The sequence below is a fragment of the Colletotrichum truncatum genome (genome assembly GCF_014235925.2).
Source record: "Colletotrichum truncatum strain CMES1059 chromosome Unknown Contig_0002, whole genome shotgun sequence".
NCBI classification, from domain to species: domain Eukaryota; kingdom Fungi; phylum Ascomycota; class Sordariomycetes; order Glomerellales; family Glomerellaceae; genus Colletotrichum; species Colletotrichum truncatum.
In genome coordinates this window covers 119,887-144,136 of record NW_027222399.1, presented here as the reverse complement: position 1 = coordinate 144,136, position 24,250 = coordinate 119,887, and the positions used below count along the sequence as shown (strand labels likewise).

Below are 24,250 nucleotides of genomic sequence, written 5' to 3'. Positions count from 1 at the left end.
GCATGTGCGCTTACTGACAAGAAAAAAACTAAGATACATCGGACATGCTAGAATGCCACCCCGTCGAAATGCTACTGCTGTGGCCTCGATTTGAACTAACCGAAGTTACCGAACTTAGCCTCCACGCTAACTCAGAGTCTATCAACGACCCTTGGGTTTGAGCTTACATATAACCAGTGGTCATCGGTGAAGCAATTTGAAATCTGGCCATCTATCCCCACATTGCAGAGTGCAAGTGTAGGTCCTTAACCAGAGCGGCATTGGTTGTTGGTGCCGCAAAGGCGGACGTTTCCGTTGACGCGGCCACAGTAGGACCTGAAATCGCACCTCGACAGTCCGTTGTAGCCATAGCACTGTCCGCTGGGGCCATCCGAGAAGATGGCCTCCTTCTGGGCACACTTGCTACACTTTTGCTTGCCACTCTTGCTCTCTGTGCAAGGGTCGCAATCCCGGGGCGAGGACTGGAGGTCGGTTCTGGTGAGCGGGTAGTAGTCATACTTGGACTGGAAGTTGTTGATGTAGGACATGCTCGTGCATTGGCCGTTGGACTTGAAGCCCCATTTTCTGCCCTTGTAATCGGTGAGGCCGTTCCATTGAAGTTCGCCCATGGATCTGGAGCCACCATTCAGCCTATTATATAGTTTCCAGTCAGTAACTTGTATCAAAAATCATTAAAGCCAACGCGGGTGAATAAGAGCTTCACCAATGCATGATAAACTTGGAGTGCCTACTGGAAAAGATATTCGCCGTTCTGGTAAATCTCGTAAATAATGACATCATTGTCAATGTTGCTTGCGACGAAGTAGCAGTGAGCCTGGACACAACCAGTGGCGCTGCCAGCGCGAGCCTCCAGACCAACCGGCTCAGCGGCTCTCGCGAGGTTTTGAGCGTGCTCACCGGCAGTTGGCTCGTAGCCGTCCGCGTACGAGACAACAGCGGCCGCATCGGCGATGCCAGCTCCTACAAGGGCAGCGAAACCAATGATCTGAGACAGTTGCATTTTGTTGATTAAGTGGGATCGAACGAGTAGAGAGAACGATGCAGCTGGATTCGGTAGTGGGTGATGAGGAAAAGCCTACAGACCGTCAAGCTCATGACTATTTATCCTTTTTCTTATTAACATGCCACTATATCGAACAATCAGACAATCAACTAATAGACAAGCATAAATTCAGTTGCCTGATCGGCTGAAGTTGAAATTGTTGGTACTTACTAAGTCAATGTGGAGGTGGATCCGGAACTGACTCTCGCTAAAGAGGCTGAAGCGGATAGGCGTGCGGAATCCCGCTGGTTTAGCATGCATGATTGAGCCCCAGAAAGGGAGAAAGTCCAAATAATTTGGAGACGAGATTTTTTTAGTATAATATGTTCCACTCTGAGTGGCACACTATATCAAAAATATTGTATCCACTGCTTCTAGCCTCGGGTCACTTCTGGGGCTAGAACTTTTGAACTAAGCCAAGGCCTTAAACACCTGATCATCACCGCTATATGATTTGAAATAAGTTGGGGGCTAGCCAAAGCGGAACCACAAAACCCAATCGCATGTCCAGCTTGGCTTAAGGGGTTGCTCAGGTCGGCCTAAGTGTTCGCGGAGGGCGGAGGTTTGAGGCCATCTTGATCCGACTTTTGCCACATCATAACATACTAGTAGATGGAATTACAGCTTTATGGAGACAGGGCAAGAAGAATTGGAAATTGCAACAGGGGATTTGCCCACTAAAGAAATAGGAAAGCGATTTGTTCCGCACGTGGCGGTAAAGCAAAAGACAATGGCTGTCCATGTAGATATTCACTTCATCGGTCATACACTTTCAGTGAAATCAATTGCGTATGCATGGAGTTTAGAAGCTTTTAATCTGTTGCAAAAGATATGCGAGTTGAGCCATCATAAGATATGATTGCTTATCTCAAGCTTGATATCCTTGTGGGGCGAGGGGGTTTTGTTTATTTCTTTTTCTATCTTCCTTTTTCTGGCCAGTAGCTAGAGTCTTTACTTCGGAGTAATAAGTGGATGAAAAAATTGTAAATTGGTCATAGAATCCAGTATATCAACAATTTAGGCATTATACACAGTTAAAGCTCCGATATAGATGCTTCAAGCAATTTACTGAGTTTCACATTCAGATATGTTTGTAACTTGGCACCTTGGGGACCACTCGAACTTATACGTATCGAATATTCCAAAGGTCCACGGGCAAGAAATCAAAATGTACGTATCCAAGCTGATAACTTGTACACCAAGTTTCTCGCTTGATGTGCTGAAAAATTACACAACAAGTCGCTTCTGATATCGCTATCGGCTTACTGCACTGCAAAAGAATGAACCATTACTACTAAACACGAGAATTCGGGGTGCTGTCTTGGAAAGTGAAACTGAACCGGAGGGTTTTCGAAGAAGAGAAACCAAAGCAAGAAAGTTGTCCATGATGTCGCTTCCATCTCGCCAGAATACACCGTCCATCACTCTCCACGGGCGTTACTGATGTGTTTCAAGTTGAAAAAAAGGTGATACGGTTACTCTTATTGATACCAACTCAATTTACTATTAACGCAAGTTTCTGAGAGCCCATGGTAATTAAAGCATAATAAGTCGTGACAGGCGCTGAAGCTTCTATGCACTTAGACGTAGATTGTCGGTTTGGCGTCATGTGTCAGCGCACTGTACAGTCTAGGTGAGATGTCCTTATAAAAGACAGTGTTAATGTGGCTAGTTCAGCGCAGTCTTCTCATTGGATATTTTAAAGTGGTCACGTGCGCGCAGAATCTCTCACGCGTCGCAACGCGTCTCCCGAGTCCCAATTGCATCACGTCCTAAATCCACGGCCACACACGGGTAATTTTGGTGCTTCAACCTTGCCAAAACGCCAATTCACTCACAACAAGCGAAACGCAACCATGTCTGACTATGAGGATGAAATGGACGTTGACGCCCCGGCGTCAAAGGACATCACCTTCTCTTCCGACGCCAAGCAGGGCAAGCGAAGCGCCGCCAACCTCCCCGTCGAGGCCGAAGACAGCCTGCCATGGTATTTTCTATTGCCTTTGGCCTCCTCTCCCACTTTGCTGACAGAAGGACGCCTAGGGTTGAAAAGTATCGCCCTGTAAGTCTGGCCGATGTTTCGGGTCATCAGGACATCCTCGCTACAATCAACAAATTCGTTGACTCGAACCGCCTACCCCATCTTCTGCTGTACGGCCCTCCGGGAACGGGCAAGACCTCGACGATCCTTGCACTTGCACGACGCATCTACGGTGCCGAGAATATGCGACAGATGGTTCTGGAACTCAACGCTTCCGACGACCGGGGTATCGACGTCGTGCGTGAGCAGATCAAGACGTTCGCCTCGACGAAACAAATCTTCACGCTGGGCCCCTCAGCCAAGTCGGGCGGCGGCGGCATGGCGTCCTACAAGCTCATCATCCTCGACGAGGCCGACGCCATGACCAACACGGCGCAAATGGCGCTGCGCCGCATCATGGAAAAGTACACCGTCAACACCCGCTTTTGCATCATTGCAAACTACTCGCACAAGCTCTCCCCCGCGCTGCTGTCGAGATGCACGAGGTTCAGGTTCAGCCCATTAAAGGAGCGCGATATCAGAGTATTGGTGGACAAGGTTATTGAGGAGGAGCACGTCAAGATTTTGCCCGACGCAACGGACGCGCTGGTGAAGCTGAGCAAGGGTGACATGAGAAGGGCGCTGAACGTGCTTCAGGCGTGCCATGCATCAAGTGAGTTTTCCCCAACTTCTGTCCTTTGGTTATCAAACGGCAGAGCTAACCGGTAACAGGTACACCCCTCCAACCCAAAGACGCCCCCAAGGTCGCGGAGAGCGACATCGTGAGGGAAACCATTACCACAGAGACGATATACAACTGCATTGCCGCACCGCAACCTGAAGCCATCCAGGAGATCCTTGATACCCTCCTAAGCACGACTGACGTGACCTCTTGCCTGACGACCATTAACTCGCTCAAGGTATCGCGAGGTCTGGCGCTGGCGGACATCATCACGGCGCTGTCCGAGCAGCTGGCTACGTTGGAGGTCAAGCCGGAAGTAATGATCAAGTGGCTAGATGGGCTCGCGGATATTGAGCACCGTGTGTCGGGCGGAGGTAGCGAGGCTGTGCAGACGGGTGCGGTGGTGGGCGTCATAAGGGGGGGCGCCGAGCTGATGAGCAAATAAAGTGGTGGGAAGTGGGTTGAAAATAGAATAATTCATGATGTTATGATCAACTTCTTTTTCTCTGTTCCATACGTTTGCCGCGAATTGCATCGCTATGTTTGTTCGAAAATCACTAAATTCCAACTCGAAATATGAGGCATCAGACAGAAAGACTAGCTCTGAGTTAAGGATCTGTTGAGTTGGATGTATGAAAGGAACAACTACAAGACCACAAACAAATCAGCCCCTTGATTTCGCAGGAAGGCGCAAGTCAAGTAATGCCAAAGTTTGTGAATGAAAGTTGACGGACATGAGACTTAGTTACTATCATTTAAATCCAAGGATGGCATAGAATCCTGGGCTGTGGTGAGATTCTCGGTAGCGACCAGACTGGAGCCAGCCCGGGTTCTTTGAAGGTGTGGTGTGCAGAGAAGTAATTGGCTGAAGATTTAGAGCCTCGGGAGTTAGAGGTTAGAGGATAAAACCAAGGGTGCATTGCATTGCCTTGGGGCCTTAGGATTGGTCGCCATCGTGTCCAATGACATTGTCGCAAGGCTATGAGACGCTAAATGACTTAAGTCCCTATCGTTATTAAGGGGTCAGTCGTCCTCATGAGTTATGAATCAGAGCTATCGGATATCACACGTGTTGACAAACTTAGATATCAAGTGGCTAATCGGGTCTGCATGAATTTGAGAGCATGTCGCTGTTCTCTAAATTGTGTTCAACGTCAAGGATGTGAGTTCGTTTAATGCAAATCAAGACGAACACGTTCCTCAAAGAACATACGTTGCAGCGCTTAAATTCAACGACACTGATAATCAGGCTGGCGCTTCCAAACTTTCGAAGGATGAAGTTGCTATTTTTACTTGCATCATGCATGTAGGTGCGCAGCCTCACCAGACCAAATAGAAAGATAATCTGCCACACATGAATCCGAGTGTGAAATTTCCCATATACTACTGGCTCACATATACAGGTATATAAACCAACGAGAGCGTAGCCTGATTTGGCATATAACGCCGGACATTGTAGTCGAATGGCGACATGCGCATAACTTGAATTGCACCACACTCTCTTTCTCTACCCTTCGCAGTCCAGTTTCCGGTGACAGATCTATGCCGCAATTGCTGGCGAGCGCTTTTCAATACAATTGTCGCCATAACGTTCTGCTGGTACTGGCTTACTGCGCAGAATCAGGTTTCAAGACATGATTTGCAACAGCAGCTGTGATTTTTTTCGAGAAGAGCTAGAACCCAACCCAGATGTTGGCGGGGTCGGCGTAGGTCATCACCTAAACCGAAGCGAGCATAAGATTGCGACTGACCTCTTTCTGGCAAGGTATTGATCGGGTTTCTGGGTACTGCCTGGCTCGTTGTGATTCTGGTAATCACCCGTTATATTCTGGCTTTCAACCCCGGTGAAGACCCCCTACATGATCCGAAACGCGATAGAACGGGTCATCGTAAGCACATTTGGCACCCGAATCCCGTCGACATGAAAGCTGTTGGTATGTTGTTGGGGCTTCGCAGGTGGTTTGGGGATCGCATAGACTGGGACCAAGTAACAACCAAGGCACGTGCTGCACATTTGTTTTGCTTGCCATCTTGGCTCCGCACATTTGTTCTGACATTATGCTCTGTGGTGGCCAGATATTGCTCAGGTTTTGTGACGTCCAGCTTCTCACAGGGCTCGGGATCCTGCTAAGCGGCTACATCGGATTGACGTGTTATGTGTCCATGTATCACTGGGAGCTCATCAGCTACTTGGCCTGGTTCTCCAACCTAACACATGCAGCCTGCGTCTCTTCCCTGCGAGGTTACTTATATCGCAACCAGTCTGAACGGAACTGGAGAATGGGCTTCATGACGCTCTTGTTCGCAGGGCTTGTTGTCGCAATCCTGCCCACAGCTTGGATCGGAGGACCAGCCGATTTCCACTCAAACGCCCGCTGCTTCTTCTCTGAAGAAACCGCAAAACGCACGTGGTCTCGTCAGTGGGAGTGGGATCTCAATGAAACTCCCGTCTTTGATTTCGACATGTATAAAGGCTAGCCTCAGTATGAATCTCACATCATATCCCTCCTACTCCTGTCCATCAGCTTCGTCACACGCACAGTTAAAATGTTCCGAGTCTTGTCAAATGCCGCCGAGGAAACCCCTCGCGCAAAAATCGGACGTTGGGCGGCGTCTTGTATTGGAGCCACAGTCAAATCTTGCCAGCAGCTCGGAACTGCGAAGTGGAAAAGAAAGCTTATATCCATTGTTCGACCTTTAGATTGGATGATTGGCTTGTATCTAACCACGAAGCTCTATCTCGACATCCTTGTCTCTGAACTGTCAGATGTAGGTCTGCCCCATGGCCCTGCTGGTTGTTGCCTTCCGATCTGCGGCGGAAGATCCTTTCGTTGACCGAAATACAAGTAGATTTGCTGGCTCGTTGTATCGTCGAGCTGGGTTACACTTCGTCTCCTTCAAGCCAGAGGTTATGTCGACATTGATGAGATGCAGCAGCAAAACGAGTGGGGCTTTGGCCAAATTCTGCCCGTGTTTCTGCTTCTGGGGCCAGTTGTTGCTGTCGTTGTCTCAATCAACATTAGAAGCCGGGACACGCAGAAGCCAGGCGTGGTGAGCGATTTGAGACTTGCGGCACTTTTGGCTGAATACCGAAAAGGTATCACGCTGACTCCTGATCCCGAGAAGTCCCTGGCTAATTCTCAAGAACAGAAATGATCATGGACCATGAAGGCGACGTTGATGTTCTGGGGCATTGGTTACGCGGTACCGTGGACCTCCACTAACAAGGAACGGCCAGTGCTAATCACGAGAGGCAGGCATGATAGCCAGTTGCAATGACAGTGCTGATGCATTCCAACATATGGCAGCAATGATTCGAGATTCCGGGGCAAGACAGCACGAGCGAGGGTTGATGTTCAATCAGCCACGAAGTATCGAGCCGGATGAATTCGACTCAATCACTCTAACAGATTGCCAGCTGCCAGCACATACTCACAACGAGGTGGCATTTCGAAATGGGTCACGCCCACAGGCTTCATACGTCGAGGAACTTCTCCCGCCCACGAACCAGGACACATTCCTTGAAGGAGTGCATACCAACGTACGAGATTCATTGGCCACCTATTGTCATAAATCTCGATGGATAAGCCTCGTCATCTGCCTCGTTTGTAGCCAGATTGTCATTTTGATTACCCTGGTATTCATCACTCTTTCGGATGCTTCGGGACAACCGAGCAGGGTGTTCACTCTGCTTAGCCTCAACGTTTTCATTATCCAGCCCATCAACAGCTTCAGCGCGGTTGTGTTTGGCCTCTACATGGATGACCGTCGAGCCTCGAAACTTCAGCTCGCCGTCATCTCATTTGTGCTCATGGGAGGCCTTTTGGCGTGGGATTTGACTTATGTTATATCGGCGGTTTACGTGTGGGATTACACTATGTTAGCTACTTTCTCTTCCATTCCAATGGGCATGGTAGTAGTTCAGTTTGTGTACTTGGGCCGGAGAACGGTCTTGACTGAACCTTGAATATTTTCGTCATGGAAGATGAAGGGGTAAACCAACAAGGCTGAAGAATATCGAAGTGAAGATGAAAGAGCGTTGAGTGCATCATTCGTTGCAGACCGAACAGGTGCCAACAAACATGTAAAGGTCGGGCAGATTAGTAAATGTCGTGATCACTACCGAGTCCATCCAGAACTATCCATCAAATAACCCCCTCGCCCGACTGAATCAACGCCAAACGAACCCCCCCACAAAGCGATCGACAGCATAAATAAACCTACTCGTGAACACCCGCCACAAATAGCAACAAGTGCACCAGAAAGAATGCCGGATGAACCGCCGCCACGGATCCCCTAGCCAAGAAAGTCAATAGTCGCAGGGGGACTCGACTCGGTCCATCATCTTTGCTCGTGTGCCGTGTCTTACGTGTCTTGGAACACTGAGTCAAGAAAGTCCCCGGTCTGAAACCTCCCTTATGCCTTACAACCATCGACGGTACACATCAGGCTACGGCAAAGGGACTGTAATGAATGACTTGAAGTAGCACAAGGCTGAAAAACAGGTAGGAGCCAAAAAAAAAATTATGCGAATCAAAATTTATATGTACGTATTGGCGGGCAACCCAGGAGGGAGCCCTCGTCTTCTATGATGGCTATAGTCCGCCGTCTGGCGTCAGCATATATGAAAGTAGGAACTACATCGTAGCCTGCTCGCTAGCCAAGACATCGCATCGAAGCAAGGTAAAGTTATAAAAGAAAAAAAAGATCTTTCCTCTGTGAACGCCAGAGCTGTATCCTGAATGCCTTGCCTCGGCCCCCTTATCGTAATGGTTGTTTTTTTGTACACACACTTGAAGAAAAATAAACACACATACACACGCTTGGGCTGTGGATTCTATACATGCTGATCCAGGCGAGATAATCACCTGGTTTTGCCCATTCTTTTTTTTTGAAGCAGTCCAAATCTTCCAAAGTCGATACCACACACCGAGGTCGCGGAAATGCAAGGGGGGTCGAGTCTTTTGGCTAGCCAAAAATCCAAGACAGTCGGATATTCAAGACTGTGGTCATCCAAGACATGGGATGGGGGTCCCACGTGAAACATACGTCACGTCTCAGGCCTTGGATGGCAGTCGTACTCTCGCAGCAACTTCTCAGCTCTGCGGTATTTTTCTTCGTATCGTCGTAGATCGCGTCGGACCGGAATTTGAGGGATGATCGCCGGGATCGTGAAAAGTCGCTGGATGCTCAGACGTCGGGCCATTTGACGGGACCACACTCGCCCTGCTTCTTGATCCAGGCATTGATCTTCTCAACGTCCCAGCCAGACAAGACGCGCTTGGCCTCCTGGGATTCCTTCTTGACGGGATGGCCAAGCTTGAAAGACCAGCTAAAAGCGCAGAGCTTCTCCTTGTACTGGAAGGAGAAGCATGACTGGTCTGCCTCGCAGGCCTTACGGCAGTTAGCGAATGACTTGTACGCCTCCTTCTCGATGGGCGTCAGGTCCTCCTTCTTGGCGCGGTCAATCTGTCCGTCGTCGTATTGTGACTCTGAATCCAGGTCGATGTAGTAGCGGTCATCGGCGAGGTTATTCCAGTCGGCGCGCTCGGCCTGCATTTTCGGAGCGAAAAACTTCTCGTAAATATCCTTGATGCGCATAACGGGTGGCGGGCTCGGGAGGGTTGGGTCGGCGTAGCGGGCGTGTTCGAATTCCCAGAAGGACGATATTTCTTCGGCGTTCATGTGGTGCATTGTGACGATGGGGTGGCACCAATGCGACGGGCCGTAGGGAAGCGTGAAGGGCTTCTCGCCGTTAATCGTGGGCCACTAGAGCTTGTGTTAGTGAAACGCGCAAAAGCTAGCGGGGTCCGGGCAAAATACGTACCACGTTGTGAACGTTCACGTCAGCGTTGTCCTTCATGGCCAGAGCAAAAATGTAGTCACCGCAGCATTCTTTGCTGGCGCGGACGTCCCATTGGTTTCCGACCTTTTCGCGACCGGCAATCATGTCGTGCATGGCGGCCTGAGAGACGATGTAGCCGGAGCCACCGTGACCAAAGATGAAGTTGCGAATCATGGTGACACTGCCGAGGTAGTGCTTGTTCTTGGGGTTGAGCTTCTTGAGCCACTGAACGAGGGTAGGCCAGAGGACGTAGGTGTCGGCGTCAATGTAAATGTACCAGTCGTAGTTGGGGCGCATGTGATAAGTCTTCTCAGCGATGTGTACATTCTTGTACTTGTCGAGATTCCAGCCCTCATCCTTGGAAACAGCCAGCTTGTTACAGCTCTGCTGGTCGGCTTGGCACGCCTTCTGGCGACGGTAGAGGTCGAAGTCCTTGTTGCCATCCATGGCCTCGGGGAGAACGGAATCGAGACTGTCGCGGATGTGGTAGTTTGCGATGGTCTGGTCGAGGTCGGAGAAGATGAAAAACTCGGGCAGACACTTGAGCATGGTCATAAGCTGGGTAGGGACTTTGTCAAAGGACTCGGTGGCGCCCGTTTTCATGACCACGAGAATGTTGCTCGTGTCGGGGAAGGTGTCGCAAACGGGATCGTGAGGGCGGTAAGGAATATCTTGGTTCGAAACATTGTGTTGAGCGGCGTTGTCATGCTCCAAGGCGGGCTTATTTACGGGAGGCGCAACGCGGCCGGGAGGAGGGGAAGGAGTTGAATGAGACGAGCCAGCAGACGGGGAAGCTTGGCCGTGTGGGAAAGGATGGTAGTTGGGGCCCTCGACGGCCCAGTCAGCACCGAGTCTCCTCGATGAAAAGAGGAAGACAACGGCAGTGACAGTGACGAGGGCAAGAATGGTGAGAGCGCGACGAGACAACATGCTGAAGGCGACTATCGGGTTTACACAAACGTCATGCCGTCTTTGGGTCAAGCCCATGATCTGCCTTGCGTACGATGCGGGAAGCTGTACGGAGGACAGCACCGGACGTGTCGGAGATGGAGATTCCGTACGCAGACAGCGAAGCAGCGATCGGACAGGCGACGCGTGTTGTTTACCGTCAGATTAAGGATGCGTAGGGTTGTAGGTATGGTAGCGCGCGAGGTCGCCGTTCGAAGGGAATGTAGTGATAGTAGGTGAAGGAGAAGGTTGGAGAAACTTTGAAGGTAAATAAAAATAAAAATAAAAAGAACAGCAAGGCCAAAAGAGAGCGACGAGATGGGTAACGGAGAAAGAATGAGCAGGCTACCCCAGACCAGATGCAAGCCACGGATGTGAGGGTGCAGAGGGATTCGTGGCGTGAGTGGGAGATGTAAGGAGACAGTGAGAGAGAAGCTGACAAGAGCCGGAGGTTACTTGGGGGCGAGAACAGGGAAAGCCAAGGGAGATAAGATGCAGAGGATGGAGATGAGGCGATGCTGCTCAGGAAAGCAGGGTAGGCAGCGGCAGGCACCTTGAAGATGAGGATTGGAAAGGTAAGAGAGAGAGCCAAGGTGCGCTAATCAAAAAAAGGGACCAGGTAAGCGGGACGGGGCCGCATGGGAAGCTACGATTTGGGAAAGCAGCAACTGCAATTACTATGTATGTGGAAGCCAAGGTATCCGTACCTTGCTGTTGTACTATGATGCGGCCCACCAGGTGTCAGCAAGTCGGCAGTAGGTAAAGGAGAGAGCTGCAATAGAAGGGGGCGGCGGCTTCATTGTGTGTTGTATACTAGGATATGAGCCTGTGTGCCCGTCTGTGTGTGTGTGTGTGGAGGGACAATGTCAGAGGGCGGAGACTTTAGCGTTTAACTTTGGGCTGTGGATGGGGACAAGGTCACCACGCGCGCCTTGAATGAGTATTCTGTCAGGGATTCCCTTTCATACGGACTGTCGACCGGTTGGCTGGCAGGTACTAGTAGGCATTCAGGCCTTTTTTGGTGTGTACTACGGAGTACGCTGCATCCAATCCAGGATGATTGAGAAATGGTCGAGACGGAGGCAGAGACAAAAAGTGGGCGGAGGCGGCGATCATCGTATTCAGCTGCAACCTGTAGCACGAAATACTGAGTGTGGACTGGATGACTGGCCACGGGCTTCTACGTGCATTGCATCAATTGTCTCTCAAGTCCTCTTATCCTCGGAATGCCACATGCAAACAACAAACTAGCACTGGCTACCGAGTCCAGAACGCATTAGAAGGATTCACCCGAAAAAGAAAAAGACGGCGGGAAGAGAAGAAAAAAAAAAGTGAAAAGTAAAAAAAAAAAAAAAAAAGCCGAAGGCCAGTTGCCCCCACCCGACGCTGTTCGAGGTAAGGAGCTTGGGAAACTCTGATGTTAACATTTATGGGTACCTTTTAGCTTGGCGTTAGGGGCGAAAGAACCTTCCATTGATAATGATGGACAAACAGGGAGCTTGGATGACCCTAAAGTTGCAACAAGCAGGGGTGGCGCTCACTTCTTGCATACCACGGATGATTGGATACTAACGCAATGGTCCTTCCTTCTAAATGTAAGGTACGTATTGATCAGGGTCTGCGCCGCGGTCACAGGGGAAGAGGTGCTTGTGCTCGATAAGCCCTTTCTGGTTGGCTCGTTACGGTAAGGCGGGCTCGGTTGCTTACGGCCAGGGACGGACGGCAGGAGAGAAGGATGGATGCAGAAGGAGCGTGTGCTAAGTGGAAGCAGGGGGAGGGGAAAAAAAAAAAAAAAAAAAAAGAAAAAGGGAAGGAAATGGGCATGAGGGAAATGGGAAGGAAGGAAGGAGGCATCTGCAACAGCACTTGCCCATCAACGGAATACCAAATCCAGGCAAAGGCGACCGGCCAGCTCGCCACTGCTTAATCTGCCAATACGAAAAAAAAAAAAAAAAACACCTCGCCTGTCAAGAGGGTGTACTGAATTCTACTGAATATAGAGGGCCGCCCAGCTGCTTCGAAAATACGAGACCAACGTTGATGGGTAACGGAGAACTCAACAGTCTACACATCCGACTCTTTCGGACTCTCGTACCCATCCCATCGTATTGTACTATGTAAGCCCGCCGTTTGACCGCCTTTGTGTACTTTGCCGATTTCTACATCGCGTCCATCACCCACTCCGTTTCAATCGCAGCCTCCAATCCACATCATAGCCCGCCATGCAACATATGGCCTAGAGGCCGATGGAGTCGGACGCCTCGCAAACGCCCAAAAGCTGGGCAGTTTACGCCGCACCTGAGCGTCGCAGCTGCAGGTCTCCAAAGGGACAGGAACCAGCCGACGCCATATACATTAGAGTCCCTCCCCAAAGGACCGGCCACCGTTTTACTGGCTGCAAACGCCCATGGCGTTCTTTTCCTTCTCCCGACAACTATTCCAGAAAACTAAGATTCGTCATTATCCAAATTCCGACGTCCATATACGGCCCTGGAAACAGTCCAGAAACTCGACTCGAGTCAAGCTTTTTTAGCCTTTCGCTCCCGTTTCGCTTTTGGTTGTTCTTGTTCCAGCTTTTGCTGCCTGCATGCCACAGAACTGGCTACTCTTCCTGCTGCTGCTGACTAAGACACTGAACACACTGGCGTTCTCGGCATGCTTTTCCTACCCTGGGCGCAGCTCCAGTGGATTCTCTCGCTCCCCCCTTGAGCTCCCACTGTTTATAGGTACGGTACTAGTACGCCATTCCCTTGCAACTCCACCATGACGCCACACTGAGAGTTTGCACCTGCTGAACTACCTACACTATGGTGCCTATATGCCTCAATAACCCTCTCAAATACGCCAATCCTTATTCTACATTACATGCTGCGAAATTATGAGAGTCTTGATGATCAAGACAAGACTGGCTTTCTATCTCTAATCCTACTCATGCTAACGTTTTAAAATCACCTATTCGCTTATCCTCCCATTCTTATGTTTACCATTGGACAGGCTACTGTGAGCTGATGTTGATCCATCACGCCCACAGTTTGTCATGCAACATAGCGCGGATGAGACAACCTATATTAGCATTTCTGCAACGCATTCACCACTATGTACTACACAGCAGTGAGGATAGCCTACCATCGTTCCGGTTCCCTCTATTGCTCAAGTGCATGTCTTTCTAATTCAAACTATTGGAGAGACTCATCCCCACCAACTCCTATCTCGAGCCAAGACCGACTCCCCTTCTCCTCTTTTCATAGAGAAGTACCCGCCGTCTCCCCCTGTCCTCCTTCAGCGTCGGGTTCGGCGGCGCCTTAACACGGATACCTAGAACCCTGGTTTCTCGCCGCACCGCTGCCGTAGCCGGGCTTCACTATGAGCTCCCTTCTCCACACCGATCCAGTTGGTTAAACATCGAACCTCTTGTCGGGAAATTCCTCACTCTATTTGACTTCCAAAGCCCATTTATAACGTAGCAATCCTCGGTCTCGGCTGCTTATCATGTCCCGAGCCGCTCTATTAGTCGGCTACAGCTGCGGAATTCGATGTGTGCCAAAAGAAATAAAAAAATAAAAAAAAAAGACAGCCTAGGCTCAATTCGCCACGGTGGCTTTTGAGAAATGCGCAACCACGTCGCTTGCAGTGCGGGATTCAGCACGCCCATCGGCGATGCCCCTTGATGACCAAATGTGCCTGAGCCTCTCACACTTGTTGCACAATGTCGTCCGGAAAGGGTTAAAAGCCTTCTCGGAGAGAGAGCGCCGACAGGGCCGGAATGCCGTGTTTCTGCCGTGACGCTCAGCTGCTCAACAGCCTGATGGTCACCGGGAGATGACCCCGTTCGGCCTGTGACGTTCAGTTCATCCCATCTGCCACCGCGATCCAATTTTTTGCGCCGTTACAGTCTGCAACCTGGCCCGCATTTATCATCGGACTGAGTTGCATGTGCATATATGCACACTCTGGTCGAGTGACTTGGAGCTTGCTCGTTTCGAGTGATCTTCTCAGGGTGGCATGCCATCTGAAAGAAAAGCTTGTTTGATGCACCGGCATGACGAAAACTAAGATATCCTGCGCAGACGCAGTCTAGTCAGGCATGGTGAACCTGGAATTTCAGACCAGTCTCTGTCTGTCCCCGTCGTTAGATTGTAGTGCCCTCAGTTTATTGTCAACCAATAACATGACTTCGTTTGAAGCCGAACCTCATCAAGCTAGTGACTTGCTGGCGTGTTTCTGTGGTATCTTCAGATTATTCGTCATCTTGACGAAGAGCGCGGTTGCCAAGTCCATGGCAGTCCATATCGTCTAGTGAATGACATTATCGGACTACCCAAGGTAACAAGGATGACAGACGTTAAGTTGTACAAATTGCAAATGCGACTAGAACATGGTATGTTGAGACAGGCTGGAGGGCGCTCGAGCTGTAGATGGGGAGTAGGCACTCAAGGTCAGACGATAGACTCTCGAGAAATATTTGGTCTTGGAAAGTCGTTACACCTTTCCATTTAATTAGGTAGCTAGGTACGACTGGTACATAGAGAGCCCGCGGGAGAAACATGGATTTCCAAGGTGAGTAAAGCCGGGAAGTCAAGGTTATCAACCACGAGTTTTGTCTGGGTGTTTAACGGTCAAACATACTAGCCTTGCATCCTACGATAACATCACAACACTTGTATATGAGGTATAGTGAAGGACTGTTTGAATTTAAGTCGCCGGGCTTGCAGGTTTCATGCTAAGGGATCGAGAAGCCTTGCCCATGCCGTCAACACTTTAAAGTCTAAAGGTTGATGAGTGTATCGCGGAACACTTGAACCTGGCCTCCGATTTGAACAGGCTCTTAAGCTTGGTTTACTTTGCTGAATCGTGCGTGTCAGGGAACTATAGTCTAGCAGAAACCGACTTATTCAAGTCTACTCTTAAAACTACTTCAACACTTAAAACGTCCCTGCTGTTCAAAAGCTAAACCCCGAGTTGACGTAATGTAGCCGAAGCAGGATGAGAACATCCTCGCCCAGTCACTGATACGGCTCCGTAGTCCCAGGCCATCTTTGCACAATGATATGGGAAAGTTCTATACTCTGGTTGTAATCGTATGAGTTAGTTAGGCTTTCATGGCCTTTCCCTTGGCTTTTATCAAGATCAGATGTTAGAGAGGGACTAACACGTAGTCGTCTATGCTGCTATGAAAGAACCAGGTCACTCTCTCAGATACATGATGAACGTCAACTGACTAAACGTTACTAAAAATAAGCAACCTCTTTTGAACGGTTATGATCAGTGTGTATGAACTTAGATATAAGTGATCAGTGTAGGGCAATCTACAAAGGCCGTCATCTCTCATAAATACTTTTAGCACAAACCCTATTCAGCACTTTCAGACGGCAAAAAAATATAGCCGAAAAGGCTTATTGTCTTGCCTGGCAGTAATCATGTACCAGGAAGGTTCCACCTTGAATCGCTTCTCGCCCAAAAGATTCCTGAACAATACCTCGGGGTCAACCCCTAAGCCACTATCCTAAGCAGCGGCCAATGCCTTGTCCATGCGATTATTTCTGCCGGAATTACTGTTGAGCAACTTTCAGTAGATATACATATAGTCCTCTTCCATTGTACTCAGTCATCCCCCCGAATCGCTCTGCTGAGCGGTGCTTGCCTCGTCCAAATGTTCATCCCCACCTTCTGTCCGCTTGTCACCGGCAGTCCCGCATGCAGATTCCGTTGATCGCCTGTTCCATCCCACAGTAGATTCTCCCAGTAAACGAAGTTTCCCTCAATGGGCCGGAACGTCAGACCGTTTTCCCACGGCTCGTCACAGTCGATGAATTCGCACCATCGCTCGTCTTGCGGCGCATCCAGCATCGGGAAGTTGGTGCCTCCTCCCGTCACATTGACGACCGACACATAGCCAAAGAAGGACGATACCCGGTTCCCGCCCAGGGAGGCTGTGGTGTGCCTCGGATCCGTGAACCAGTCGGTGTGGAAGTGATAGCGCTGGCCCTCCCCGTACTTCACGAGCTGTAGGGGCTCCAAGTGATTCTTGGGAACGTTGTAGCCCTGGAAAGCGATGGCGCGTTCCTCGATGCAACGGACGACATCGTCCCGCCAGAGACTGGTGCTTTGAGAGGTGCGCACTTGGTGTGTGGTCTTCCCGCCTTCTGAATTGATGACGCCGGAGTGAGTGAACGTGTCGCTCCTGATAAAAGTTAGTTTAGCAAAAGAATACCTAGTGTATAGTGATAGGATGACTCACCCTAGCTTCAAGAGGTGTTCTCTTTCAGCAGCTGTGATAAAGTCGGGGATGTAGATGACCAGTGGTGATTTCGACACAATGTGGATTTTGTATGGTGGGTGAGTGCAGGTATAATCGGACAACGTCTTCTGATCTTGGCACGATACTGGGAGAGCCAATGCTGCCACGAGGGCGAGCACTCCTTTTCTGAGTATAACCATCTTTCTTAATTGTAGCACATGTGAATGTAAAGGTGGATGGTTTGTAGGAAAAGCTTCACGAGAGCTCTCCTTTATCATTCAAACCAGTCCAGAACCTCAGCCGGATAACGGATCCAGCAGCAAAGCTGATGAAACCCAATGTGTTTGGGGTGGAGGTTCGCAGGCGTCTTTGGCTAAAAGTTGAGAAGTTTAGCGCGTCGTTCAGGGGCTTCCATGTCTGATCTGCGTGGTCCCGGGGGGCACAAACAACGCCATTCTGGAGCCTTGGCCCCCATTTCTCCGGGGTCATACCCCTGACCCTGACCCAACCACCAGCCAGCTTAGAACTGAAGCTCCCCAGTGCTCTGTTTAATATCTACTCCATCTCCCATTGCTGCTATCGAACGGCCCCAACTTCAAAATCTTGCACAATGTTTATTACTCAACTTATTCTAGCCCTTTCCGTCGCTCATTACGGCTATTGTTGGAAGTTCACAACAGAGACCGATTTCAGAAATGCGCTGATGCAGAAAGAGGACACATTGGTCGCCTGTGAGTATCTATGATGCCCAAGACTGGGAACCAAACTGGGCTAATAATTTATGGCAGTTATTGGTGTAAGCATTAAATAATTCCTTTAGAACTTACTAACCGTCCACTGACAATAACCATCTAGCCAGAAAAGTATACCTTGGTTTTCCCAGTGAATTATTGCGCATACTAACACCGATAGCATCGAGAGCAAAAAGTTGGAGTTGGAGTGGGCAGAGGTCCAAGAACAAAACCTCAACGCAGTAGCGATTAACTGCCTCCGAGACCGTGAGCTATGTGACGAGAACGACATAGCATCGTTCCCTGTGATCCGCTTCTATCGTGAAGATGGCTCAATGCAGAGATATCGAGGACCCAGGAAAGCGAATGAGTAAATGCTCATAGACATACTCCAGTATCACAAAAAGCTGACTCGAGTAGAATTACCGGTTTCCTAAGAAGGATGAAACGTTCAGAAATAAAAGAGCTCAAAGAAGAGACTGGACACTTCCACAAGGGAGATGACATCGTCCTCGTGGCTCGGCTGGCGCAGAACGACGAAAATTTGCGAACAAGATTCCAAAGTCTAGCGAGGAATTTCCGCGACAGATACTCTTTTGGCCTCGTGAACACCTCAGGGGCCTCGTCTAGTGTCAGCTGCTACAACAATATCAACGGCGTACATTACAACGCCAATGACCTCTCCTCAGTAGTTGCATTGCAGACCCTGATCCAACAATGTGTCAGGCCGCTCGTGGCACAAATGACACGGAGGAACGAGAGGGAGTACTTGAACGTGAGTTATGCAACTACAGTGCTGGATACATTCTTACTGTTGCAGGCCGGCAAATCCCTGGTGTACTTTTTCACTTCCGATGACAAGCGCCGTGACGAATACATCGTGGCTATCAGATCACTTGCAAAGCGCTTCCAGGAGTACCTCAGTTTTGTCACCGTAGATTCGGCAGAGTACCCTGATATGTCCTCCCAGCTGGGGCTTGCGGAAGACGAAAAGGGGAGCCTGGCACTACAAAATCCTCAAACAGGGCAAGCTTTTCCACATAGCGGCAAGATCACGGCCCAGGAAGTGGAACAGTTCATTGTTGACATTTCGGAAGGCAAGGTGCAGGCTTGGAACGGACAGGCTCCTGTGTCGCAGTGGGAGGGAAATGCCGGCACCCATGATGAGTTATAGGATTTAGGTCTTTTGTGACGGGTTTCTGCTTGCTCATATTTTTAATTTGACTTGCTTGTTGACACTTTTTCTTGATTGTAGTAATCAGAGGAAAACCATAGCTTTTGCTTACATTGGGCCACCGTTACGCATCTGTGGACGTGTCATAGTCATCAATTGAGGCGCAGAACATGATTTGCGTTGTGAGTTGCTGCTAAATTGACGAAAGTGAAAGGCTAGTTACTGATGTTCCCAAGGAAAACGAGAATGTCACTACGGTGTTGAAGTCGCCGGTATTTTGTTAGTCAATAAAAGCAGAATCTTGCTTTTTCCTCAATAGGAACTGAGAGGGCTTGGCTTCACAACAGGTGAGGCAGTTTCGTAGCATGTAACAACTCATGATCAGACGGGCGCATGAATAAAAATATCTCTCAGTCTCTGTAAAAGCTCATTTTCTTGCAGTCTGTTAAGATATAGAATCTATGTGACGAACGCAAACCCACTCCCTGGAGACTCTTATCGCTTTGGCCAGGCAGTCGGAAACGTGAGACAGCAAGCTGTGACGAGTCTTTGAGTACCAGAGACCTGAAGCCTCCCTGATCGGATTGAATGCCACAAAATAATGTGCTTTAAATGACCATCTGGGCACTCAGGCAGTCTGATCAGGAAGGTCCCCCAAATATAGTGCTCCTAGGCCAAGTCGTTATGATAACTCGCTTACTCCTTGCATTCTCAATCGGATAGCGAGACTCTGTTCACACAAGAAGAGACACGCTGAGAAGCAGGTAAACCTTAAGCGCAGCAATGACCGAGACTATAATAATTGGAAAACCAGGTAAGCTTAAAAAAAGTACAACTTGAGAGAGTTTACTTACGCGCAGAATTCTCCAGCTTTAGGACAAGAACCCTGTCATATTTTCATTAGCTTGTGGCCACTTATGGTCTGGAGTGGCTGATTGCTACTTACCTGTCCACCAGGGCAGGCGTCGATGCCTGGGGGACACGGCATGCGCCTATTCTTGAGACTTTGTATCTCGCGGATCTTAGGGTCGGGGAAGACAGCAGCTGATGCTAAAGCACACAAGAAAGTGATCGTAGTAAGCGCATGGAGTTGCATTTTGAAATGTGAGGTGAAAAGTTGCTGGGCGGAAGAGTTTCTTTGTAGAGTCAAAGGATCTGAAAATTTGCTTAAGGTAGGTAACACTGAGTATACATATTCCAACATTGGAAGGTGGGATGCTTTTATATTTAGGTATTGCTGCTGTTGTCTTTTCTTTTGACGGAGCGGAAGTAATGCATTACAATCTAATTGTGGAGCATGGGAAAGGACACTTTCCAAGTCTTCATGCCCGTCTACAGCACCGGAGACGTTGAGTAGCTGGGTTGTGTTGCACAAAGTACGGTATTAGGATATTAGCGCGGCACTTTTCTGCCGGTTGAACAAGGATGTGACCCGCCCTTTACGATGTAAAGACCTTGAGTCGATCCAAATATCAGAGACTACAAGCTTATGACTCGTAGTATCTTAAAAGCAAACCGGCATTCTCGGAAGTATGCTTTAGAGACTAATGTCACGCGGCCTGTAACCTCAAGTCCCCGTTCCAGTGGCGGGAGAAACCCTCCGTAACGAAGGCAGTGCCTCCAGTCGTTGACGTATCATTCGGGTGTTTGGGAAACAATTACTCCGTCTAAGCTTTCTCCTGTTCATTGGCACAAGAGATTTGGTAATGAAAAGATAATCCAGTTAAATCTGGCTTATGTTAGAAATCGACCATAAATCTGAATAGTATTGGTAAATTCGTTAGAGCCTAAGTTTGCAAGGATTTACCCCATGCGCTTTTCCCTGTAGTAACGATATATGTCTCTACACTATACCTCAATTGATTAGCCCCTAGGCCATGCATTAGTCACTCTAAGCCTTCTCGAGTGACATAAAGATAGATACTGAATCGTCGCTCAGCAAAGCATTGGCCATTCGTCCCGGTATCTCCTTCCGGGTTTGAAGTTTAAATAAATAGTAATTTGGACTTTAGAGCCGTAAATACCGAAATCACCGGGGCACAAATGCCGACAAGGGAAGACTACTTCATAAGAAGTTGCCTCTTATGCCACCTTTCCTGCTGCTTGGTTGCGAATTCTGCATTCGTTGAGTATTTTTACAGCTCAACTGATCAGCCTGATGGGATGGCATATGAAATTCTGGGAGAGAAAAAAGAATTTTGGAAGCCTTTGCAAAGTTTGATTAACTTGTGGAAACATTGATTACAACACTTCCTGAAGAATCAAGTTTGAGTACTTCTCAACAGAGTGGAGTATCCCTTTCCCACTCAGAAGGGTGATGGTACCGTTCTTGTCGGAGATGCAGCTCATGCTTCAACTTCCCATTTTGTTGTGGATGCCGGATAGGGGTCGAAGAAACATAGGAACAGGGACCGTTATTGAGTGTGCGGTGACAGCGCACTCAGCTCTGGCAGCCGCCTTCACCTCTGACCTTGTGAAGGGCCAGACCCCGACTACAGGGTTACAGTGGCAGCCGCACGCAAGCCTTCAGCATGTGTAAAACAGATGTGCTATCCCATTGAGCTAAGTGCACAAAAGGATACGTAACAACAAGTCGCTTACTTGTTATTTGGCTGCATTCAAGTAGGGAATATGCGTAGACCCAGCCTTACGCCACATCAACCGTGGCAAAGCCCGTAACATGACCCCGACTTATAGATAATCAATTTTGTGGTTTGTTAGTGTATTCTGCTCTGCCAAAAGACTGGATGCAGCTCAAAACCTAAGGTATAGTAAGGATGTGCTGTTGAAGCAAACTCTACTTCGTATCTTTATCTTTATATTCGGCCACAGTAGTACCGAAAACGATATATGAATGGAAGTCTTGCTACAAGGTCTTTTTTAAAGAGCATTCAAAAGGTCGGCCGACCATGACATGGACAGGGCTGGAATAGGCACCGAGTTGGTGTCTCCGTTGGTATATATCGCGGAATCGTGGAATCATCTCTCCCGCTAGTACCAAAGTGATACGTCACTTATGAGTTCGTGGAGTAATTGAACTTGCTTACAATTCTTACAGTCTTGGTTGTTTCTGTGTATTAACTCTTTGTAGCGCCGAGGGCCTGGTTGTAGCTGCATTGCAGGGGCAGATCTAGGCAAGGTACCGATGAAATTTCATCTGGGCCTCCATAGGAGTTAGTAAACTTCGATAAATGTCGAAATGCTATTCCAAGTCTTGCCAACAGACGAGAAAATTGTCGCATAATTTTATTCTTACGTAGTCTCATTCATGGTGAATCTTCCTTCTCCTCTTTCTTCAAATGATACAAAAGGCTTGGACTTGCTGTGAGTAGAGCGTATTAGTAACAGCGGACGACAATCGACAGTAGAGCTTTGTCTATTCATCGCTGCAAATGATGATACTCTACTTCACTGCGGCAATACCAAACTAGGAACATTGAGAAAGACTATGGATCATATGGACCCGCTGCCCTTCGGCCTGTAAGTAGCTCTGCCTCCCCAGATTCTTTCACTAGGTAGATATCTTCATGCCTCACGCCAAACCTATTCTCGAGGTAAATACCTGGCTCGTTCGTGAATGTCATGCCAGGCTTGAGGAAAACATTTTTGTTCCACTTATTCAAGTAGGGAGATTCGTGTGCTGTAGTATGCCTGTTAGTTGGGAACGTGCTACTTTCAAACTCTTCAACAGACCTTTGATGCCAATGCCATGGCCAAGCCGATGAGTAAAACCATATCCATACCCTGCATCCTCAATAACCTTGCGGGCAGCAATATCCACGCTAGCTGCGGTGTTGTTGGGTTTAAAAGCCGCAGCAGCAGCCGACTGAGCCTCCAAGACGATATCCCATACTTTGAATTTTTCCGCGCGGAGCCCAGAATCCAGGCCCAGCCCATTCTCTTCTGACGAAGACCTTTGAAATAGTCGCACGAATTGCCCTATGAAACAATGCCATCCACACCTAGGTGGATCTATGAGAAAGCTACGGCAGATGTCTGAGCTATAGCCCAGGTAATGAGCGCCCACATCAATAACAACCATGCTCTCGGGTGTCAGCTTTTTACCACCAGTGACAAAGCCGCCATGGGGTAGAGCCCCGTGTTCTTCAAACAAAACAATGTTGAAGAACAATGAGAAATTAATAGAAAGCAATGCTGAGTTCAAAATATCAGTGACCTCGTTTTCGGTAAGACCGGGGACTAGACAAGGCCGCATGGCCCTGACCGCAACAACAGTCCCCGTGTTCACGGCGCGGAGCAGCTCCACTTCGGCAGGACTCTTCTGCTGTCGGACAAGTTCCACTTCAGAGTTAAGGCCGACCGTGTCAAAGCCAACGGAATCCAGGCCACGAACGATAAAGTCTCGCATTTCCTCGTCAACCATGATCTTTTTGCCCCCTGTTCCATTGAAAAGGTGGGAATTAAGCAGTGTTTCGTACGGGTTCCAATGCTCCTCCCAAATGACAATGTCTAGCTCTTCATCTCTTGAAGGAATGCCCAGCATGCGCACGCGACCTTCTTCAAAATGAGGCGACAAGAATGCCGTTTTGGCAATGATTTCGCCAGTTGCAGAAATTTGAGGTAGGATGACCATGAGAAATGGTCGCTCCTCAGGTTCCCAAGGTTCCCAATCGACTTGAGAAATGTTACCATAGTATCTATCACTTGTTAGGATCGTCCAGAAATATCGCGGATATAGTAAACTTGCTGAAAGGTATAGCCCGGTTCAAGGACAAATGCATCTATATGTGATGTCGTCAGCGCGTTTGCGAGGCGATCTCGGCGCTGGAGAAACTCATCCGCAGTTATTGGAACGGCGGAATTGAGAAATGACAAGTCTGAATGAAGATTTTCGATAGCGCATTGTTGTACACTTTGAAGACTGGTAAATTGGTTTAAATATGAAAACGATGAGGTGAAGAAGCTGATTATGAAGAGGAGAAGGGAGGTCATCGTTAACAGAATCATTTTGGAGCGACGCGCATTCACGTGCGGCACAGCAGCCGCAATGCCAGCCGCATTTTGGGACCTTTTCTCCGAGTCTGACATGGGTCTTATTTCTGCGACGCAACAATAAGTTGCTGGACTTAGCATTGCTGATATCTAACCCAAGCTTCTTGCAGATGAGAAGATTGACGACAAGTTAAAACAGCCAATTGCCGAGAAGTAGGATGCCGAACCAGTTCCGACCTCGCCGTTCAACCCCTCTCCGGGGATGCAGATCCATTCCTTACTTTGGCACAAACCCCGCCCGGACCGTATCGGCACCACGGTAGGTACCAACACCTACATAGTCTGTCCCATGTCATCGACATGGGTCTTGATAGGGGATGTGAGTTTTCCTCGGGCCAATACGCCGGTTCGGAAATGCAGATAGGAATTCAACCGCTATAAGCCTTTTGCTAGTACCTTATTCTGGCAAGGCTGGGCCAACTTCTCTCGGCTGTCCAACCGTAGCCTTAAGTAGAATGAGTTTTCGACTTTTTACGTTTGAGGTCCAGCGTTACTCTCTTTACCTTCTCATCTTGTCCCCAACCAAATGGCAACCTCGTTCTTCCTACCGTATTCAA

The 24,250-nt window shown here is 48.9% G+C and overlaps 8 protein-coding genes across 8 annotated transcripts; 4 read left to right on the top strand and 4 right to left on the bottom strand.

Annotated features, from left to right (window-relative positions):
- Nucleotides 1-245: 245 nt before the first annotated feature.
- Nucleotides 246-1,000, bottom strand: CTRU02_202982 (uncharacterized protein; the record flags this gene model as incomplete). Its single annotated transcript, XM_036731431.1, has 2 exons — nucleotides 246-630; nucleotides 732-1,000. The coding sequence occupies 2 exons, from the start codon at nucleotides 998-1,000 to the stop codon at nucleotides 246-248; spliced, it is 654 nt and encodes a 217-aa protein (XP_036576866.1).
- A 1,898-nt stretch (nucleotides 1,001-2,898) lies between these two features.
- CTRU02_202981 (replication factor C) lies at nucleotides 2,899-4,189 on the top strand (the record flags this gene model as incomplete). Its single annotated transcript, XM_036731432.1, has 3 exons — nucleotides 2,899-3,029; nucleotides 3,086-3,735; nucleotides 3,795-4,189. 3 exons carry the CDS (start codon nucleotides 2,899-2,901, stop codon nucleotides 4,187-4,189), a joined length of 1,176 nt encoding a protein of 391 aa, XP_036576867.1.
- Nucleotides 4,190-5,378: 1,189 nt separating this feature from the next.
- On the top strand, nucleotides 5,379-5,875 carry CTRU02_202980 (uncharacterized protein; the record flags this gene model as incomplete). The annotated part of the gene is made up of 2 exons (XM_036731433.1): nucleotides 5,379-5,450; nucleotides 5,510-5,875. The coding sequence occupies 2 exons, from the start codon at nucleotides 5,379-5,381 to the stop codon at nucleotides 5,873-5,875; spliced, it is 438 nt and encodes a 145-aa protein (XP_036576868.1).
- A 416-nt stretch (nucleotides 5,876-6,291) lies between these two features.
- CTRU02_202979 (uncharacterized protein) lies at nucleotides 6,292-6,900 on the top strand (the record flags this gene model as incomplete). The annotated part of the gene is made up of 2 exons (XM_070204120.1): nucleotides 6,292-6,513; nucleotides 6,595-6,900. 2 exons carry the CDS (start codon nucleotides 6,292-6,294, stop codon nucleotides 6,898-6,900), a joined length of 528 nt encoding a protein of 175 aa, XP_070061883.1.
- A 2,034-nt stretch (nucleotides 6,901-8,934) lies between these two features.
- CTRU02_202978 (uncharacterized protein) lies at nucleotides 8,935-10,576 on the bottom strand (the record flags this gene model as incomplete). The annotated part of the gene is made up of 2 exons (XM_036731435.1): nucleotides 8,935-9,513; nucleotides 9,572-10,576. 2 exons carry the CDS (start codon nucleotides 10,574-10,576, stop codon nucleotides 8,935-8,937), a joined length of 1,584 nt encoding a protein of 527 aa, XP_036576870.1.
- A 5,562-nt stretch (nucleotides 10,577-16,138) lies between these two features.
- CTRU02_202977 (2og-fe oxygenase family protein) lies at nucleotides 16,139-16,975 on the bottom strand (the record flags this gene model as incomplete). The annotated part of the gene is made up of 2 exons (XM_070204119.1): nucleotides 16,139-16,730; nucleotides 16,776-16,975. 2 exons carry the CDS (start codon nucleotides 16,973-16,975, stop codon nucleotides 16,139-16,141), a joined length of 792 nt encoding a protein of 263 aa, XP_070061882.1.
- A 410-nt stretch (nucleotides 16,976-17,385) lies between these two features.
- CTRU02_202976 (uncharacterized protein) lies at nucleotides 17,386-18,680 on the top strand (the record flags this gene model as incomplete). The annotated part of the gene is made up of 4 exons (XM_036731437.1): nucleotides 17,386-17,506; nucleotides 17,672-17,876; nucleotides 17,927-18,281; nucleotides 18,327-18,680. The coding sequence occupies 4 exons, from the start codon at nucleotides 17,386-17,388 to the stop codon at nucleotides 18,678-18,680; spliced, it is 1,035 nt and encodes a 344-aa protein (XP_036576872.1).
- A 3,446-nt stretch (nucleotides 18,681-22,126) lies between these two features.
- On the bottom strand, nucleotides 22,127-23,648 carry CTRU02_202975 (metallopeptidase family M24; the record flags this gene model as incomplete). Its single annotated transcript, XM_036731439.2, has 3 exons — nucleotides 22,127-22,320; nucleotides 22,374-23,338; nucleotides 23,389-23,648. 3 exons carry the CDS (start codon nucleotides 23,646-23,648, stop codon nucleotides 22,127-22,129), a joined length of 1,419 nt encoding a protein of 472 aa, XP_036576874.2.
- Nucleotides 23,649-24,250: the final 602 nt, after the last annotated feature.